General features: G+C 37.7%; 3 protein-coding genes across 6 annotated transcripts in view; 1 reads left to right on the forward strand and 2 right to left on the reverse strand.

The window, feature by feature from the left end:
* Nucleotides 1–6,950: 6,950 nt before the first annotated feature.
* Nucleotides 6,951–11,833, reverse strand: LOC139981928 (uncharacterized protein F21D5.5-like). Its single transcript, XM_071994354.1, has 6 exons — nt 11,510–11,833; nt 10,697–10,813; nt 10,243–10,424; nt 9,419–9,757; nt 8,766–9,000; nt 6,951–7,552 (listed from the first exon to the last, which is right to left on the reverse strand). Exons 1-6 carry the CDS (start codon nt 11,667–11,669, stop codon nt 7,308–7,310), a joined length of 1,278 nt encoding a protein of 425 aa, XP_071850455.1. The 5' UTR covers nt 11,670–11,833; the 3' UTR covers nt 6,951–7,307.
* Nucleotides 11,834–12,087: 254 nt separating this feature from the next.
* LOC139981940 (GTP:AMP phosphotransferase AK3, mitochondrial-like) lies at nt 12,088–17,894 on the forward strand. The gene is made up of 5 exons (XM_071994361.1): nt 12,088–12,375; nt 13,330–13,446; nt 13,857–14,029; nt 15,031–15,149; nt 15,999–17,894. The coding sequence occupies exons 1-5, from the start codon at nt 12,234–12,236 to the stop codon at nt 16,105–16,107; spliced, it is 660 nt and encodes a 219-aa protein (XP_071850462.1). The 5' UTR covers nt 12,088–12,233; the 3' UTR covers nt 16,108–17,894.
* The window catches only part of LOC139981908 (dedicator of cytokinesis protein 7-like), a 49,253-nt gene continuing 47,136 nt past the window's right edge, over nt 17,649–19,765 (reverse strand). For all 4 annotated transcript variants that reach the window (XM_071994349.1, XM_071994339.1, XM_071994334.1 and 1 more), the window contains one exon: nt 17,649–19,137. In XM_071994349.1, coding sequence (XP_071850450.1) covers nt 18,921–19,137 — 217 coding nt within the window. In that variant the 3' untranslated portion in view covers nt 17,649–18,920. The remainder of the gene's footprint in view (nt 19,138–19,765) is intronic.

Consider the following 19,765-nt stretch of genomic DNA (forward strand, 5'->3'; position numbering starts at 1 on the left):
AAATTTTTTGAGTAAAGATACTCCCTATAGATCGCCGGAAATGACCCTCTCCGGGCAGTCCATTTGAGTCCGTCAGGGGGCATCCGCCCCCCTGACTGTATGGACGCTCCGCCACTGCCGACACACACACGCGCAGACCTTCCCTAGCATGAATTCGAAAGTACGGTTTATATTCTCCTAAACAGAACAAGAATTGTCACCATCTTCTACTTTCGAAGTGGGGAAGCCTAGATGAGAGGGGAAGGGGAGGGAAGCTGGGGCGGACTGGGTCTTAAAACCGGCCCGGGCATTTTTCACCTAGACCGGCCCATTATTCAATGATATATTACTTACTAGTGATCGCCGTCCTGGGGAGGGGTCTAAGGGGAGGGGTCTAATGGGCCCCCTCCCCATTGAGATTTGTTTGAAGTTAAGGAATGCCTAGATGCAAAATGGTGCTATATTCAATTTTGTAGATTACAATAATCCTTTAAAAAAGATCCAAAATTAATTTCCAGAAGCAACACTTGATTAAATTTGAGGAAAGTTAAAAACGTAAACAAAAATAGGCAAAATATACGTTTTTGACTGGATTTTAATTACTTTTTCAAGCATTTTGTGACAACATGCTTGAAAAAACCCTAGATAAAATCCACTAAAACATATATGTTCAATAACACGAGCACATGTCATGTCTACGAGAGTAGGAGACTACGCAGTTCGCTGCTTCTGACAGCCACACCATCAATGATATTGTTAGTGTCAAGTTAGGCCAAGAACCTTTTTTCCACAGACATCAACATGAACGCTTCAAGATGTTCTTGTGTCATTGTACTTCTCAAACGGTTTTTGATTCTCTTCAAGGCAGAAAGAGAACGTTCACATGCTACTTGTGACACAGGTAGCGTTACCATCAGCTTGTAGGCAAGCCCAGTGCTCTTGTAAGCATCGGTGAAAAGGTTGGAGCACCTTTTAGCAGCAGAGATCGAGGACAGTCTTACATGACTGAATCCCACAGTTAATACTATATTTCTACACAGCCCGTCTGTACTGTGAAAATGGGCTGTAAATTTTACCAGGCTCCACAGCCCACCGGCACATCGGTCCACCGGGCATTGCCCAAATGCCCGTGTGGCCAGTCTGCCACTGAGGGGAGGCCAGTCTTAAAGGAGGTCATTGAGTAAAACATAATTTTCATCAAAGTTTAAAAGAAAACCTGCTACTCTCCCACCTGCTGGTAAAGTTGCTACGAAAACTATGCCCGGGATTATGGAACGAAACGTTGACAAAAGAACGTCTTTCCTGGTTTAAAATGATATTTTTAAAGTTTATTCTCCGTCGACGAGATTATCTTCATGTATATGCCTATGTGTGTAAGCCGTTCCCTATAGTTTCAAATATGGACCGTTGTCATGGGTCAAAGGTCGACACGATCTTTCAGTGATGAGCATTTTAGTGGATTGAAGGATGGTTAAACGGGACACAAACCCAACCATCATATTTAGCCTCTATGACTGAGAAATTTGTGAAAAACAACTCGATCCTCCAAACAGGGCTTCTCTGGAAAGCAGTGCTACTACACTGAACAGCTAGACTAACCCTCATTAAAGATGACAATAATACAAAATATTAATAAAAAAACAGCTAAGGAAAATCTTGTTCAATTTATGTCTGGGAGCTGTAATTTTGAAATATGTGATGTCGTATACTATACCACTAGGATCTGAAACAGTTTACTTTCTCTTGATTTTATTTTCATATGTTTTCTAAGATGGAATATTAATAGTTCTGATGCTGAAACCAAATGTCATCATTAGGTCATGTAACAAACATAATTATTTTGGATTCAGCATAGTTTGCAAAACTCATCTCCATTTTAGAGAACTAGCCAATGAAATAAATATTGAAAAGAAAACATTTACACAAAGGTGACTCGATTATGTAAGACTTGGGATTGATCATGCCTTCAGCCTTGCATGTGAAGAAGTATTAAATCTGTGAGTCTCTCCTAAATGAAATAGGATATTATATAGCTATATGGGGAAGTTGTAATTACTAACGGTAGTTGGACATATGCAGTTTGGCCCAGACTACCCTGCATATGAGAGCGTGGTGGCCAATAGGCTAAGGCGTCGGACTCGTGATCCGAGGATTGCTGGTTCGATTCCTGCCTAGTTCATTACGTTGTGTCCTTGTCATTACGTTGTGTCGTTGTGTCCTTACGTTGTGTCCTGGCGCCCCTCAGCCCCCCCCCCCCGGTTCCTACGCCCTTGCTTAAATGTACTATCTTGAATTGATATTTTGACGTTTGAGAAAATTATATGAGCCAGGCTTTGTTGCAGGTTGTAGCTGACGCAGCTTATGCCCCAAAACGTAGCCTAAGGTAGGCCTAACGGCATAACCTATGCTTAGAGCTATGTTCATTCATACTTATAGTAAAGATTCCTAAATCCTATTGGTCCATTCAGGTCAGCTGACCGTGGTTAATCTTGTGAGTAACGCACGGTAAAATTATGGGGCATCACTTTAATAAATCTTTGGTTATATGTAATCAAAAATGTTTTGTTTTATGATTTTTCCCCCACAATGGTAGTGTATGAATGAACGGGGTTAATCAACGGTCTAGCGTGCGTTACTCACATGATTAATGCACTCTGGGTGTAAATGCTATCGCTGGATGAACTCGGGCTCCGCCCTCGTGCATCGCTTGCATTATCCCCCGATCGTGCATTAATCCTGTGAGTAACGCACGCTAGACCGTTGATTAACCCCTTATTTAAAGGCATTGAAGACTCGCCCCAATCCGCGTGCCGCGTTCTGAAAAAGTTAACTTTCCGTTGCTTGCAAGTGAAGTTTTCTTCTTGTCGCTACAAAATGCAGACAGTAATGAAACGTGATACCTTGTTATCCTTTATCAAGACCCGAGATGTCCATCGATGCTTGGTACACTGTGTTGTGGGTATTGACCGTAGCTATGTGTATTGACTGTACACTAGAGTCTAATTACCGACGGTAGCAAGCTGTTTGTGTATTTTATGGGGTGCCTTTAGTGTGTAGACATTCCACAATGGATGTAAGGCTAACACAGTTACATTCCTAACAAGCAGTTACGCCTAGTACTACTATAGTAATAGGCTTTATCGAAATTCGGAATTATTCATCGCTTCCAAATTGCCCGAATCGACATCTCGCCATTTCTCTATATCTGTATACTGCAACCTAACTTTGGAGTCGGGCTGGAAATCGCCATTCTTCTGGACTACGTTTTGCACGGCTATGTTTTCATTTATGGGCGCAGACATCTTGATTAGGGGTGTTTGGCAGCGATTGGCTGAAACCCCAAGTCTTCTCTAAGATCTATTTGGATTGATACTATTACTAACATATTGTGACACCGTCACCCTCTTAGTACTGGCAGGAAGCTGTAACATAGCGGATCCCTATATGTATACAGCTTGTTACCAGAGGAATGTCAAAATCGCATTTTTCCTCGTGACAACAATTATATAGTGGCCATCGTAGAACAAACGATGTGACAGAGGGGCTTTTGGTTGCTGCCGTCTATGGCAAGCCACAAGTGCAATTATTCGATAAACCGAGATTATCGCCGTTAAACTCAGTTTATCGAGCGATAAACTGAGTTTATCGATAAACTAAGTTTATCGATCGAAAAACAGAGTTAACGGCGATAAACACGGTTTATCGAATTATTCACATATGGCGTGCCATATCCAATTCGATAAACTCGGTGTATCGAGCGATAATATGAGTTTATCGATAAACTGAGTTTATCGATAAACAGAGGTTATCGATAAACTTAGTTTATCGAACGAAAAAAAAATAGTTCCCATTTGATAAACTCGGTTTATCGCCGATAATCTTAGTTTATCGAGGTATCCCTGCTTTTCGCTCGATACACTGAGTTTTTTCGCGAAAAACACGGTTATTCATTCGATAAACTGAGTTTATCGATCGAAAAACAGAGTAACTTAACGGCGATAAGCTCGGTTTATCGAATTATTGCACATATGGCTTGCCATAGCCGTCTGTCCAGACAACGTTTTTTGAAGCGCTGTCAATCACGCGTAACATAATATATGAATATTTAGTGTATATTTTATGTTAGAGAGCGATAATGACTATACGCGATGTTCCAGGCCTACTGGTTTTACGATCGCTTTATATTTTCAATTTTAGGGTAATTTTGTCAGATCATGTAATAAATGACCTATCAAATACCCAAAATGCAATAACTTCTCACGTTTGAGGCCGAATAGAACGAACTTGTAGTACGTATTTCTTCGATTTTGTTAACAATTTTTGGGTATGCCCAAACATGCTCAAGTGTCACTGCTAAAGCTGTTTACAAAATAGCCTAAATAATGAGAGAATTATTAGCATCACAACACGGTTGAAGGGGTGGTGGGGCAGGGGAATCTCTCACACATAAACTGTGGTAGACGAACAGGGACTTAGGATCAGGGATGAGCCTGGAGTAGAAAAAAATCACTGAACTTGGTGGGTGATACTAAACTAACGCCGAAGGCGTCAGTCAGCACGCAGCGCGACAGTTACAGGCGGGGTCCATGGGCCTGCCGTAGGGCCCGTGGTGGGGTCCATGAGCAACGCCCCGGTTGGGGTCCAGGGGTCGAAGCCCCCGGAAGCTCTGAGAAATAAGAGGTTTGAAGACATTTTGGTGCGTATTTTATAAAGAATTTTGAATTTATTAAAACTCTCAAAGCAAAGTTTTCATCAAAATGTGCACACTAACGCCACATGCCTGGCCTGTTGTTTTCACCCTTCTTGATTCTTTCAATCATGGCGACCCATAATTTAACAGTCACTGTTCATAAAATGTACACAATGGTCAGTTTTAAAGGGTGTGAAGACTCGCGCACAAAAACACGTCTCATGCCGGTAATCTGAGCTAGTTTCGAATGAGGTGTAACAGAAGTGTTAGACACCCCCATCGATCCCAGAAAATACACACACAGCCTGCTACTGTCGGTAATTAGACACTAGTGTTACAGTCAATACATACAACTACGGTCAATATCCACAACACAGTGTACATAGCAGCGTGGACATCTCAGGTCTTGATAAAAGATAACAAGGTATCACATTTCATTACTGTCTGCCGTCTGCATTTTGTAGCGACAAGAAGAAAACGTCATTTGCAAGCAACGGAGAGTTAACTTTTTAAGAGCGCGGCACGCGGTTTGGGGCGAGTCTTCAATGCCTTTAACCTGGAATAATATTCAGCAGCTACAGCACTACTCCTCAGTTGTCCCTACTCTAATGATACCAAAATATTGAAAATCATGGGTAACTTAAGAAAATATCTTTGCAATAATGTTGGGAACGTTATGAAAATCCAGAGAAAAATTTGCGGTATAGGCTCCAGCTTGCGTATGCTACAGTGTGTTAGGATAATAGTTTTTGTCCCCCTGCAGGTTGGATATGAATCGGTAGTGAAAAAAACATGGACGGATCAAACGATAGCCTACAGTAACGCTGTTGTTAGAGATTCACGGAAATTGAGAGGTTTAATTCTCGGAGGTAGAAAAGAAATCACGGAAATCCGCGGGAAAAGCTCATTTCTGTAGTATATAAGTACACACACTCGCGTACACAACACTTTTGTAATTGTTATCCACTCTGGATGTTTTGAGCAAGGGAGTGCCTAAATAAGTAAAAGTAGGGGTGCTATAACAGAAAGCGCAGATGCTGTTTGTTACATTCAGCTTGATAAGCTACTTAAACAAATCAATACAAATAAACAATAAGAGAAGCAAACAAGGATTATATTCCATTAGTGAATAGTTTATTTCAGTCTTTTTAAAAAAAAAAAAAAAAAAAAAAAAATACCTGAGAAATTCATTGAAAAGTAAAACAGTTAATACTCAATAGGCATTATGAATTATCACTTACAGTTAGGCGAAGCTAAAGTTTTTTGCCTATAGAGGTGTACAATCCAGATATTTTATTCCAAATATAGCAAAGTGTTATGAAAGGATTAAAAATTCTAAAATATACTACAAAATTATGTCATTTTTAAAAAAACAGGAAGTGATTAAGCTTTCGTTACTTGGACATAACAAGGGCTCTGTGATCTCTTTAACTGAAAATGAGTCATGTACTATGAAGATCATGCTAGGAAAATACAGTTTTTAAAGTGAACCCCAACGTGTGAGTGCCGAAAGTACCCATTTCCATATTGTATTTGCCCTCTACATACATATCAAGATCTCCATTTCATACCATCAACCTTGACAAGAGTTCGCCAAGAATTTTTAATGAGTACCAAGAAAGTATGAAATGACTGTAGTTCACCTATGGAGAACCTTTGAACAAAACCACTCAATATATATATATATATATATATATATATATACATATATATATATGTATATATATGCATATATATATATATATATATATATATATATATATATATATATATATATATATATATATATATATGTATATATCAGATGAAACAGTACTTTAATAGAACATGTAATCCTTCATGCTTTCTTCCTAGAATTTTACAGTGCTTCCAATGAACGACATTAAACAATACTAAATCCATTAAACCTCTCTATTTTACAGACTCTCTGGGCACCTACATTTCCCTACCTCTTTCCCCTACGGCGTCCCATTTTTTGTCAGAAATTCATCCAGGATCCAACCAATCTCTGACAAATGGCCCCCCCCTCCCCCCTCTACATACAGTATTTCACAGCTAACCACAAATACAGACTTTCAGATTCTAGTTTCCTACTATTTCTACCTCCTCTCCTCCTCCCTTTTCCCCACTCCAATCCTCAAGAAACTTAACAATGTGATAGTAGTTCCACTACTAAGATTTCCAAATTCAATTTCTTGCTATGCGATAAATATATATATAGAAAAATCATATGGATTCAAGCTGTCCTGATATGAAAAATAATTACAAAAAAAATAAAGACAAATTGCACATTTTCAACAAAGTTTGCCATCTACTCATATCATGCAGTTTGAAGATAGCAGCAGTCTAGTCACTTGACACATAAAAGTGCAACTTCTCCAATGGGAAAGATTTTTATACCGCATTTATAAGTACTGGCTGCATCTATGCATGGATGACCTACTGTAATTGCATCAATTAATGATTACTGTTTCATTGCTTATATACAGAATTTACAGATCTAAAATATCTCGCCTAGATAACTTACTTGTATGAGAGGAGAATACTACAGCTACAGTGAAAGTCACTGAATATTCACACATACCATGAATAATCATGAAATTTGTAATGATAGTGACAGGCAATCTTACTTATGATATTAATCCGTCCACTGGAGGAATAATCTCTCATCGTTTTTGTTCTTGAAGACGGGGCTGAAGGGGATTCTCTTGACCTCCGAAAAGCCCTCTTCCCTCGATGGATCTTGGAAATTCTTTTTGTAAACGTTGAAGCCAACATTTGGCACTCTGCGATTCTTTCCTTTACTCTGGTTTTGTCTGACCATGTTCAAATGGTGGCAGAGCTCGAGGGGTGTGTCCAGAATGAAACATCTGACGGTGTATCCTGATAAAACGGTGAGCAACGAATAATATTGTAATGTCTAAACTGTGGTCATCCATTGACAACTGTCAATATATCACAGGTTTATTTTTATTTACACAACAATCACAGAAGTTCCTTAATATGCTTTATATTGTTTTACACAAGAAAGTACTAAAATTGTAGGTGAATTAACTTCAAGTAAAATGCCTTGCACTTCAATGGACCAAAGATCCTTGTGTAAAGGAATGCATTTAATCTTACTGAAGTTACAAAACCAAACTCCAGTCTGATTCGCCAAAGTAAAACTCTAGAGACAATGTTTTGTTAAAACTTTATAAAAGCATTTCTTTTTTTAATGAGAAAACTGCATTTACCTGGATAAATAATCTCTCACCAGTTTTGCCCCAAATATGCTAAAAAAGTAAGATAATGGTCCCCCATGCTCACATTTCGACAGGCACTTAACTGACCCTCTAAAAGTAGTTCTTGAGCTATTCAGTATCTTAGGTGACAACTAAATTCTAAATTTAGTTATGTAGTGCATGACAATACGTTGCCAACACCAAAACAGCTGCTTTACAAGACAAGGAAGTAATGAACCCCCAAAATATGCTAGAAAATCAATCAATGGTCACTTATTTTCAACCTTCATCCAGCATTTTCCTGTCAACCTTAAAGGGAGTGAAGACTCGCGCACAAAAAACACGTCTGATGCCGGTAATCTGACCTAGTTTCGAATGAGGTGTAACAGAAGTGTTAGACACCACCATCCATCCCAGAAAATACACACACAGCTTGCTCATGTCAGTAATTAGACACTAGTGTACAGTCAATACACACAGCTACGGTCAACACCCACAACACAGTGTACATAGCAGCGATGGACATCTCAGGTCCAGATAAAAGATAACACCGTATCACGTTTCATTACTGTCTGCATTTTGTAGCGACGAGAAAAAAACTTCACTTGCAAGCAACAGAAGTTAACTTTATCAGGGGGCGGCAGGCGGTTTGGGACGAGTCTTCACACCCTTTAAGGCATTCCACCTCTCTGCCATATCTGATTATTTACTTCAACAAACCTCTATGTACCTAAACAAACATTCAAAGAGGTGTCATATCATGGTGTGTCGAAACCAACAGAAAGTACTTTTGTACAACTATCAACAGATTTTTTAGTATTCTAAAATTGAAGGCTTTAATATGTTACTGTTATAGTATAAATTGAACTGACCTTTATTCTTTGTTAATGAAAGGAATGCCGCCCTCGCTGTCGTCGATGGATTTGTATTGTCGATAGCGACACTCTTTCCTTCAGATATGGCTTTCTTAGCAGCTTCCTTGCATTTTGCTGGAGTTTTCAGAGTGTCTCTGTTAATCCATACATATTCATGAGGTTCAAGAAAATGACGGTAGAAGCTGCTCTTGCCAGAAGCAGGCGGCCCGACCAACAAAGCAAAATCTTTGGTCTGTAAGAAAAGAAAGAAGGGATTGATATTAATACATTCAAAAAGAGTGGCAATTTTTATGCCAAGGAAATTCAGATGCAAAGTCGAGCAAATCACTTGACAGAGTTAAAAAAGGAGAATATTTACTGGCAAATTTTGTTTCAATTTTGTTCCAAAGTACACAAAATGGTTATTTAGTTGTACATATGTTTGTATGTGTCTGTGTTATTGACCTAGCAGAGCATTCAATCTCAACCCGAGAAGATCCTGATAGGATCGCAACATCAGGTCAAGTTTTGTTTTATTAACCTACACAGGCTAATTCTTGCAGTAGAAAGGTAAATTGTAAATGTTCGGGTTTCTCTCTCTCTTTCTCTCTTGAAACATTATTTTTTTATAAACATATTGCATAGCACAACTTTTAATATGAATAGCTCACCTCCATATGATATTTATCCTCAAGTTGATTATCTTTAGCGCCCTCTAAAATGTCTTTAGGATTCACAGAACGCCACTCAAAGGGAGCTTTATCTTCTCCGTAGAAGTATTCTTCGGGTGTAAAGAAGTCGATGCCAGCATTGACAGCGAACATTCGATCTGAACAAGAGAAATCCCTTGGTTTATCTGGAGCCCAGTTCTTTGCACGACCAGCCGCGTCGCCAACATAATATGATTCCTTTGTATCTACTGCTATACCATCGTTGTGGGATTTCAACATATGCTCCCACATGAGACTTCCTGGTTTACGATAGTGAGTTTCCCCCGTGGAAACAAAAGTCTGGAAAATAGACAGAGTAATTTGTTAAGAATTAGGGCCTGGGGAATATAATAATAATAATAATAATAATAAACTTGTACAGTACTATAACTACAACACAAGTAAAGCAGCAACTGAAGAAGTGTAAAAACCAAGACAATTCCATCAAATTTACAAACTTAATAAAATATGCTTTATAACTTACACTTCACATTGTATGGCTAATGGCGATCCAATTTCACAATTTAGATTTTTCATTTTCATGATGCAAAACTTTCCTGTTGAAAAATCTTTAAAATCCCACCTTAACTACTTTAGCTAGCCAGAGCGCATGCAGCTCTCAACCAAACAAATGCTACATTTCGTTGCTTCTAATGCCACTACCTTTATCCACTAGACGATACCACTGGAAAGTACTGTAACAACTGTTATAGATCTGTTACCATTCATCCGATATCCAATTATTTGGGGATGAAATATCAACAATTCAACATTTTACAGCTTACCTGAATAGGAATGTCCAGAGCTGTAATAATATCTTCAATCTTTGTCATAAAGCCAGCAGGTGTTGTGTGTCCCTTTTCCATTCCTCTCTGATTAGTAAAGATAATTATTTTAAAGCCATCGTCATAAATGGCCTTTAACTTCTTTGGTACCTCTTCCGAGAGAAACATCCAGTCTTTGGGTCCTGAAAAATAATTCATTTAAAGCACAGGGGTTAGCCATATAACACTGCAGTAACACAATTTGTAAGCATTGCTTAGGGGTACATATACTGTTGTATAAGAATCAGGCGCAAATGGAAAAAAAATCATATTGTTGCAGAACACACATAAATACAGAAGAAGTATATTTAAACAGAGGCCACAAGAACACATACATAAATGTGCAATTTACTATTTCACTTGGTTAAACTTCATTAAGCTGCAAAATGTAGCAATAAGTAGCAGAAAATCTTACCAGTCGGCCATTTTCTTCCACTTTTGGGAACGATTAAAGTATAATCAAGATCAAAGGCAGCAATCTTTGCAGAACCTTTAACAGCAGGACCAGTCAACTGCAACAACGGAGGAAGCCCTGTACATTATGAATAGATATATTTATCATAAACAATAAAGCCATAATTAATTACAGATTAATTACATTGATTAGTACAGATCAAATTGACTTTGTAAGGCTGATAATATAAACATATATTCAGCATTCAACCACTTAATCATGTTAAATAGAAAAGAGAAATGAATATGTTGCAAAGCTCAGGAAATATATAATTTTAATGCCCTGAAATTTGTCCCTTGTAAATACTACTGTATGGCTGACATGTTATAAAAAGAGTGCTACACATATATTCAACTTACACAGCACTTTAACGAGTTTACTATGCAACAGACAATACTGGATTTACCTGCAACTGCATAAGGATTTTTGTGTAGCAAAGCATGATTCAGCTATTGTGATAAGCACTAATAAAGCTGCTAGGGTTATGCAGAAAAGTCATTCTGCTCTCACGTCCCTTCCACACACCCTCTACCCCTGCCTCCATTTTCCCATCGGTCTCCATCGTGCTAGTGCTACTAAGTACTAGTATGCTGGTTCAGAGAATATCTCACCTCTAGCCTAGGCTTTAGTAATGAATGTGTGTCACTAATAAAGTGTAAAATTGACTTTAATGCAGCTCTAGGCTAAGTCTAGTTTGTACTTCCCATAGCTACACCCCGTCTAACTCAGTTGTTTTGCAATTGTATGAAAGGCGCCATTAAATATTTTATGAACCTTTTGAAGATATTTCACCAACGCTATCCCATTCCAGAGAAAACTTGAGTTTCTCCTCCTCCTTTGCTGCCTGGACTCCCCGCTTCGGCCTCTTGCTGGCTGGGGGTTTAGATGAGCTGGACTCAATTTGAGGGGTCTGCTTCTGTTTTCTCTTAGGCATTATTTAGTGGTTCTTACAAATGGTGAATGAAAGCTGGCTTCTTCGAGCGCTCGTCAGTCAAATGTCAGGTTTCTCGTATGTTTGAGTCTTTTCGTGGAATGGTTCGGTTTATATACACTGTCGAGATGAACATTGAAGCAAGTTAACACATGCCCAAACTATAGCAATATCAACTGGTTCCAACATGTTCCGAGACTAGAAGTTATGCATGACGTCACTGTAAATAAATACAAAACTATTCTATGAACTTTAGCTGTTCAATTGTCACTACCCGATAAAATTCCAAAGTACATACAATTATCGCCCAGAAATTATACTGGGCTATTTCCACAAGGTGATATTCATCCAGTGACGCTTAGGGTAATTCGTCCTCTCTCTGTGATGGTTTATCCAGGTCTATCCAATTTTCATAGCCTATGTGGCATGCTCTGAGAGGAGCATGATTTACGAGCATTCTACCTCCAAATGTAAACAGCTGACTTATCGCGGACTTATCAAGAATCCCATCGTCCTGCTTAGACGTGGCCCGATTGTATACAACTGTCATAGTAATAGTCAAACAAAATGTCTAAAATATTTCGAGCAATCATTATGGGCCCTCCTGGGTCGGGAAAGGGTACCATTTCTTCAAGAATCGTAGGAGAGTTTGGCCTAAAGCATCTTTCGAGTGGAGATTTGCTACGGTCGCAAGTTAGCAACCAGACAGGTACGAAATGTTAACTGTGTCAAAATTGGCATCTATCTCACTCGGTCGGTAGCTTACTGTAATCTGATGTAATGGTAATAATGTATATAGCCTGAGGATAGAAGGCCTACTGTGGTTTGACTGTCCCTCAGATTTTTTACATGTATGCCTTAGTAATGAAAAACCTTATGACGTTCCTTTTCCTAAACGAAATATGGACACAATATCAGACTGTTCTGTTGATGGTTACCAGTGTTCAGTATATCCCATACCCATGAGAGATTTCATCTTGGTTCAGAGTTTTCAGACTTCATACACTAGAAAGAAGTATGAGAAAGTTGCATGAGTTTGCCCTCATGTTTTCAAGATTGTCTTAAGAATATTTGTGTAAAGATTTTTTTTAAGGTTTTCTAATAACTGTCTCAAGCTCTAGCAGGTATAGTTTATATAAGTTCCACTATCTCTAATATTGGAATTAAGTTTGGTACAAAGTTTTTTATTTTATCCTAAATTGTATTAACTGAATTGAGTAGCTTGCCTCAGCTGATGTGTTGTATTGTTACCAAGTTTCAGAATATTTTACAGTAAAATAATTAATTCTGTAGAAAGAATGGATCAGGATGGACAATGGTTGAGTCATGCCCCCCCCCCCATCTGGACGGAATATTTAAAGGACTGACGAGGAGATACAAAATACTTAAATTTACGACCATGTTTACCTAAACAGCGTTGGGACAGGCAATGAACACTAGATAATTCCTCTCAGTTTCACTATAAATGCGAATAATGAAATAGAAATATATGATATATAAAAAAAAAATTAACAATATTTTCAACTTCTCACTCCAGCTTGCACTAAGCATACTTTCTTTAACCTACCTTTTCTTTCCCTCATCAGTGATCAGGAACAATTGGTTTTATTTGACTTATAAACACATGCGTTCTCTTAATAACAATGGTATCGCTCGTTTTTAGAAGCTGGGAAGGAGGCAAAGAAGTACATTGGTAGCGGCCAACTCGTTCCAGATGACCTGATGGTTCGTCTTATACTAAATGAGTTAACTTCAATGAAACAGGACTGGCTTCTTGATGGTAAGTTGGAATACTGGCTTTTGTGTCATTTACTCAATTTTCAAACTATTTCCTCAAATTATTACATGTATATTACTTCTGCAATGTTCTACAGGTATCTATGATTTAATTACTTCATAATAGCTTGAAATAAAATTTGATGAAACCCTGGGCAGTATTTGGCACCATTACGGTACATATTATTATGCAGTGGACATGCTGTCCTTGATTGTGCTTGGCACATTTAAAAAAAAAACTGACATGGTTGTGTACAATATAAAGTTAATTGCTTTACCTTTACAGTAAAAAATAACTATTGTTTCTAAATACCCTGTTTTTAGTTATAAACAAAAGGCATTTAAAGACTTCTACTTTCTATAATGCTGTATGCATTCTTCTTCCCCTTTTTGTTTTTTGTTGTTGCTATGCAGGTTTCCCAAGGACTGTGTCCCAGGCTGAATCTTTGAGTAAGCAGGAACAAGTCAACACAGTTGTCAATCTAGATGTACCATTTGACACAATTATCCAGAGACTAGAGGGAAGATGGGTTCATCCTGGAAGTGGAAGAGTTTACAATCTGGAATGGAATCCTCCAAAAGAAAAGGTATATAGCTCTGTAAACAATACTAATAATAGGCGTAGCCTGTGCGCCAGAATAGTGCCAAATTGTAGAAGGAAATTTTTGTTTCTTTTGTCACCATTTTGTGTATTTTACTGAATCTCATTTTGGAATAGATTTAAAAAAAAAAAGGTTGAAGCACAGGAGGACCACCTAGCAACTCCTTCATCCTAACTTCTGATGACATAACATTAATGGTTGATTTAAGGATCCACTATTAATGTTGCACATTAAAATATACAACACTCTCTCGCTCTGTCTCTCTCTCTCGCTCTAACACTCAATATTTTATAATTATTCTTTACAATATATGAACTCAGTCCCTAAAAGAATGTTACCTTGTTAATTATGCATAATTTATACCGTGTTTTGATTTTCTGTGTTGTATTCTTTTTGTCTTCTTTGGCTTTCATGTGCTTCCAGTGCTGAGTAAGCTGACATTGAAAAGTCAGGAAAATGTTAGCACATTATATATTTTATTAACAAGGGCATAGGAACCGGGGGGCGCTGGGGGGGCGCCAGCCCCCCAGTGAAAAATATGGGGGGCGGAAGTATCATTCCGCCCCCCCGCTCCGCAAGTCAGAAAACCCCTTTTCCTTTTTACCAAATGAGAAAAAAATCTCATTTGGAGCACCAAATTGCATCTAAGGCCATGTGAAAATGCAAAATTATTTACAAAATGGAGTGGGTGTTGAAGTGTGCTATATTGCACCAAATTGCATCTGAGGCCACCTGGAAATGCAAAAAACTTCCAGGGGGACTCCCCCTCCCCTTAGACCCCTCCCCCAGGCCGGCCATCAGTCTTCATCCCCCAACACAAAAGTACCTTCCTATGCCACTGTTTTATTATATCTATGATACTTGGAATTAATAGTTTTTGGGGGGGGAAAAATGAATATCTAGAGAGAGACATCAGGTAGTTCAGTAGTTTAATCATGGTTTTCTGTTTCAACAATATGTGACGTATTATTGTTCTGTTTTGGAAGGGAAAAGATGATGTTACCGGTGAAGACCTGATTCAGAGAGAAGATGACAAACCAGAGACTGTGAGAGCGAGACTAGAGACTTACCAGAAACAGACCACACCAGTGCTAGACTTTTACAGGTATACCAGAATGGGCAGCTAAATTGACAAAACTACTTTGCTTTTGACACTGCTGCAAAGAGCTTTGACTACTACTGTCAGATGATCTCCTAAATGTATTTTGCACTTATCTTACCTGCCTTACACCCCCTCCCTCCCCCCACCCTAATCCCCCATCCATAGTTCTGCCCTCTTCTTGATAAATAAGATTTTAGCGAGAGAGTTTGTTCCTTGTATTCTTACTATTTTCAAAGCAAGTGAAAAATGAAGTTGAACCAACTTGGCATGGAAATCCGTTTTGAATCCACATTTGCTGACGATAATACTTCACCACAGAGCTAGTGAGTTTCCAAAAGGTCAAAGTAGATACCAAGCAACTGAAACCATAAATATACATCACAAGATACAGCGGCCAATCCAGGGAGGGGGCAGAGGGTGCGACAAAACATTAGCTGCAAACAAAATTTTGCTCAAACCAAGGTATATAGTGGACAACTTTTGCGAGCTTCGCTTGCGAGCCTCACTTTGCGAGCTTCGCTCCCAGGCATTCCTTGCTTTTAAGTATTATCTTTGCATCTCTATTCAATATGTACCAGTCATTGTTTATCTCACCCCCCCCCCCCTCCTTGGTCATCTGAAAAATTCTGGATTTATCACAGAGAGATGTCTATTTTCTAACTTGGGTAATATCCAATTCCATGTAGAAAGAAAAGGGAGTGAGAATGTTCACTAGAGGCTAACAAAAGATCAAATTTGTGAGATCTAGTGCAATAAGTATGTGGGGACAGGTAAGTCAAGCTGTTTATTATGCATTGCTTATATCCTCAATCATGTCCTTGATGCTTACATTTTCTCTTTCTCTTCTTTCAGAGAAAAACATTTGCTCCGAGAGTTTCAAGGAACAGAATCCAACAAAATTTGGCCGCATGTGCAGAAATATCTCTCCGAGCAGATACTGACATTGAAAGGCTCGACGTAATGTCATTATTCTAATTAGAGAAGATGTTAATTCAACCGATATATCTATATATTTATGGCATTGCTTTCCAATGAGGAACAGCTCCCCCCCAAAAATGTCTAAAGAGCAATATTAAACTTTGGATCGGTTATGGTTTGAATATTATTGTTGAAAGTTGCCTGGTAGTGCTATTTATCTAAAACGGGATGTCAATTTTGTTTTTATCTAGGTATATTTTATTATCTGCTCTGTTTGTGTTTCCATGGTGAACGAAAAAAAAAAACAGGCATTGAAAATCGTAGAACTAGTGACTCTTGGGTGTCATGTATGAATTTACTCAAGTCTGCAGTCACAAACATTGAGTCTCTCAAACAGGATGTTTCTTACAACTTCTTAGCTTTATCGGGAGTTATTCATCATAATGTTTGCTATCACATAGATAATTGATATCGGTTTGAGTTTGCTTCTTCTTGCTGAGAATGATATGTCAGCTTCCTTTGTACGCATTCTTCAGATCTTTCCATTCTCCAAGTATTTTCCGTACTATAGCCTACAAATTCCTTTATATCAAATCGTCTTTCCCAGCACTCCAAACTTTCAATCATTTTATCAATTAATTCTTTGGGTTCATCTTCAGAATAAGATGGCGATCTTTTCCAAAACTCTACCTGACTTTTTTACAAGTTTTTTTTGTCTTGATTACATATAAAAAATTAAAAAAAATTAGTTTACTCCTTAATTATCATTGTCAGAAATTAATTTTATTCACCAAATTCCATGCCAGTTGTGATTGTTTATAAAAAAAATTGTGACTAACTCCACTTTAAATAAAGCATTCCAAATCAATATTGAAAAACATAAACACAGACAACAGTACCCCTCATTTTTTCTTTGTATACAATTTATTTTCGTTCTAAGTGTAAAATGTGTTGATAATATCATGTCATGCTTCATAATCAACGGTTACTTATTTCAGAATATCACACAATTTATCAATTAAAAGTTAAAAATAGCTTCTCTTAAGATGATAAGCAGTGACAAAATATAGGAGAGAAGCAAAGATGTTAACCATTGGCCGAGAGAGATTAGCCTAAACTCAGTCAATTTTTAATCAATTGACTTTAAATATCTTCAACTAAATTCTCAAATTTGCTTTCTGATACTGAAATACATACAACAGATCAGAATGCTGAGAAATTGTCAGTACCTGTTTATTATTATTATTATTATTCATTTTTTTTTTGGTGAGAGGGGGGGGCGGAGTTCTAACATTTTAAATCTAATTATTCAATTTAAGGTCAGTACTAACTTTTCATAAAAGAGAATATAAAGTATATGTTTAAAATATTGTTGAAACATATCTTGTTGAATCTCTAAGATTAAAACCTTATTGTATATTTTCCTTGTGTGAGAGAAATGTGAAAATCGACTGAAATTTGTATGAATTTTTTCCACCCTTCTTCGTTGCGAAACCATATCCAGCTGTTGTAGAATTATATCATCATTAAAACTGTTCATTTTAAATGCAAATGTTACAATGATAATCATATCAACATTTCATATTTTTGATTACTTGATATTGTTACAATGTTTTTTCATTTAAATTCAGCTTTTCTCCTAAGGTTTCAATTGAAACACACAATGTATGTGTTTGCTGCTACTACTATATACATATAACTCTAATCCTAGAATTATGCTATTGCACTGTTATATAATCCTCTCTCCAAGGAAGTCTATAGTCGCTATTATCTATGGAAAGGTTTACTATGTAAGTACAAAGTATATTAAATACAACTACGTTCAAACCGTTTTTGGCTCAATCCTGGTTTTTTGGCTTAATTTTCTCTCTCATGTCTCTTCGCTGCCAGCAACTGCCTTGTTTTATCAATTTCATCCACAACCCCATCCTCTCTCTCCCTCACATACATTCCTCTCATATCATTTGACATATTTTTAAATATGTCCACCCCTTATGAAAAATTTATATTTAAAGAACTCAGTCTTACTCTTTACAATGGACATAATAGTATATAACAGATCAGACATTTCCAGAAAAGTTTTATCCATCTTTCAGCACTTAATTGTGAAATTGATATAACATTGAACCCACCCAAAAAAACCGAAGGCTACTCGGAGTTAAAAGTTTCATAGCAAAAAACTTTGTAATCTGAAGAAACAAACTGTTCATTATTAAAAAACTTGCAAAGGTTTTTTTTTTTGCAAGTTTTTTTTGCTTTATACTACAGTAAAGTAAGACAACATTCCACAAAGAAAATATCAACTATAATTTTTTTAATTACTGTCATTTTTGGCACCGAGTCGTTTATCACTCCAACAGGTCTATTTCATAGCGACCGATCGTCCCCTGCAGATGACTCTCTTGTGAACAGAACTTGGAATCAACGTAATCGAGACAAGATAAACGCTATACCTTAATAATAAAACCATATCTTGACTTAATTTTGACTTTTTGGTGGATATCGAGTTGCATAGAAGGAGCTCAGAGTAATAATAGATAACAACGATATTTGAATGGAGTGTGAAAGATGATAACGAAATACTGGCCCCAGTTAAAGAATGGAAATGCTACAGTTTTTGGCCAAATCATCACACGACAGTATTCCTTTGTAACTTCCATCATTTCTACGGTCAAACATTCTGCCGGAGGCTAATCCAGCTAGCGTTTCTTTTATTGGAGCGCAAAATCTCCCGAAATGCCAGCCACAGCGACTGAGGGGTTTCGTCTACCAAAGGGGTTCCTCCGAGAATGACAACATCTGCTTTGAGTGGATTGTCTGCCAAACCGTAAGAAAATAAGTGGACCGGACTTTAAGTTAGAGTTCTTCGCTGTTCTCAATGGGGCCTCCGCCTTGGTTCATGGAAGACCTCTTACCGTTGCGTTTTATGGTCCCGGTCTCGCCCATCCGTTTCTTCTTGATGAGTGGGATCAGTCGGTCGGTAAAGCGATGGTAGTTCCTTTCAAGTTCTCTCTGATATTCTTTCTGTTCTGGGGTAATCAGGGCCTTATTTTTTCTTAGGGCATCGCCGCATCTTGAGGGAGAAATGAATAAATGTCATGTCTGTTGCTTGAACGATGAGGACGAGGATCGACTGTACATAAAACTTAGATAAATTTAACTGCATCGCCATTCATTTCACAAACAGCATGAAAACTACTTCAGCCAGGAATGTGGCGAATTACCTTCCTGTTAATCAAACAGTCTGTTGAGGTATTTATCATTAACATTTTCTTGTGTTTTCGTTACTATGGTCCCATAAAAGACTAAAGTTCATTTCCTTGGCTGGTCTAGTCTCATTTCAAAAAGACGAAGTTAAAGTCTACAATTTTGACAATTTACATCGCAGCCTAGGCTTGATAGATTGTTATTGTAGTAAATTGAGAGGTGGGGCTCAGCAGGTCGGGTGAAGTTATTGAGCAGATGCAAAGAAAAGTTGTTGCGATGAAACTTCCATTTTTAAGCATCAACTTTAAACATAGCAACAATCAGTCATTATCCATAGCAACATCATCTAAAACAACATCTGTAATCAATAGCATCAACTTTTAACATAGCAACAATCAGTCATTATCCATAGCAACAGCATCTAGAACAACATCAGTATCCATAGCATCAACTTTTAACATAACAACAATCAGTCATTATCCATAGCAACAGCA

The sequence above is a fragment of the Apostichopus japonicus genome, chromosome 2, assembly GCF_037975245.1.
Source record: "Apostichopus japonicus isolate 1M-3 chromosome 2, ASM3797524v1, whole genome shotgun sequence".
In the NCBI taxonomy this organism is placed as follows: domain Eukaryota; kingdom Metazoa; phylum Echinodermata; class Holothuroidea; order Aspidochirotida; family Stichopodidae; genus Apostichopus; species Apostichopus japonicus.

Excerpts from the sequence above, each read along its gene's own strand:
- LOC139981928 (XM_071994354.1), bottom strand. The coding sequence starts at position 11,669 with ATGCCTAAGAGAAAACAGAAGCAGACCCCTCAAATTGAGTCCAGCTCA. Across the intron at positions 10,814-11,509 it reads TGGTGAAATATCTTCAAAAG|GGCTTCCTCCGTTGTTGCAG; the intron begins GTTCATAAAATA and ends CATAATGTACAG. Across the intron at positions 7,553-8,765 it reads TTCATTAACAAAGAATAAAG|GATACACCGTCAGATGTTTC; the intron begins GTCAGTTCAATT and ends CCGTTTTATCAG.
- LOC139981940 (XM_071994361.1), top strand. The coding sequence starts at position 12,234 with ATGTCTAAAATATTTCGAGCAATCATTATGGGCCCTCCTGGGTCGGGA. Across the intron at positions 13,447-13,856 it reads ACAGGACTGGCTTCTTGATG|GTTTCCCAAGGACTGTGTCC; the intron begins GTAAGTTGGAAT and ends GTTGCTATGCAG. Across the intron at positions 15,150-15,998 it reads CCAGTGCTAGACTTTTACAG|AGAAAAACATTTGCTCCGAG; the intron begins GTATACCAGAAT and ends CTCTTCTTTCAG.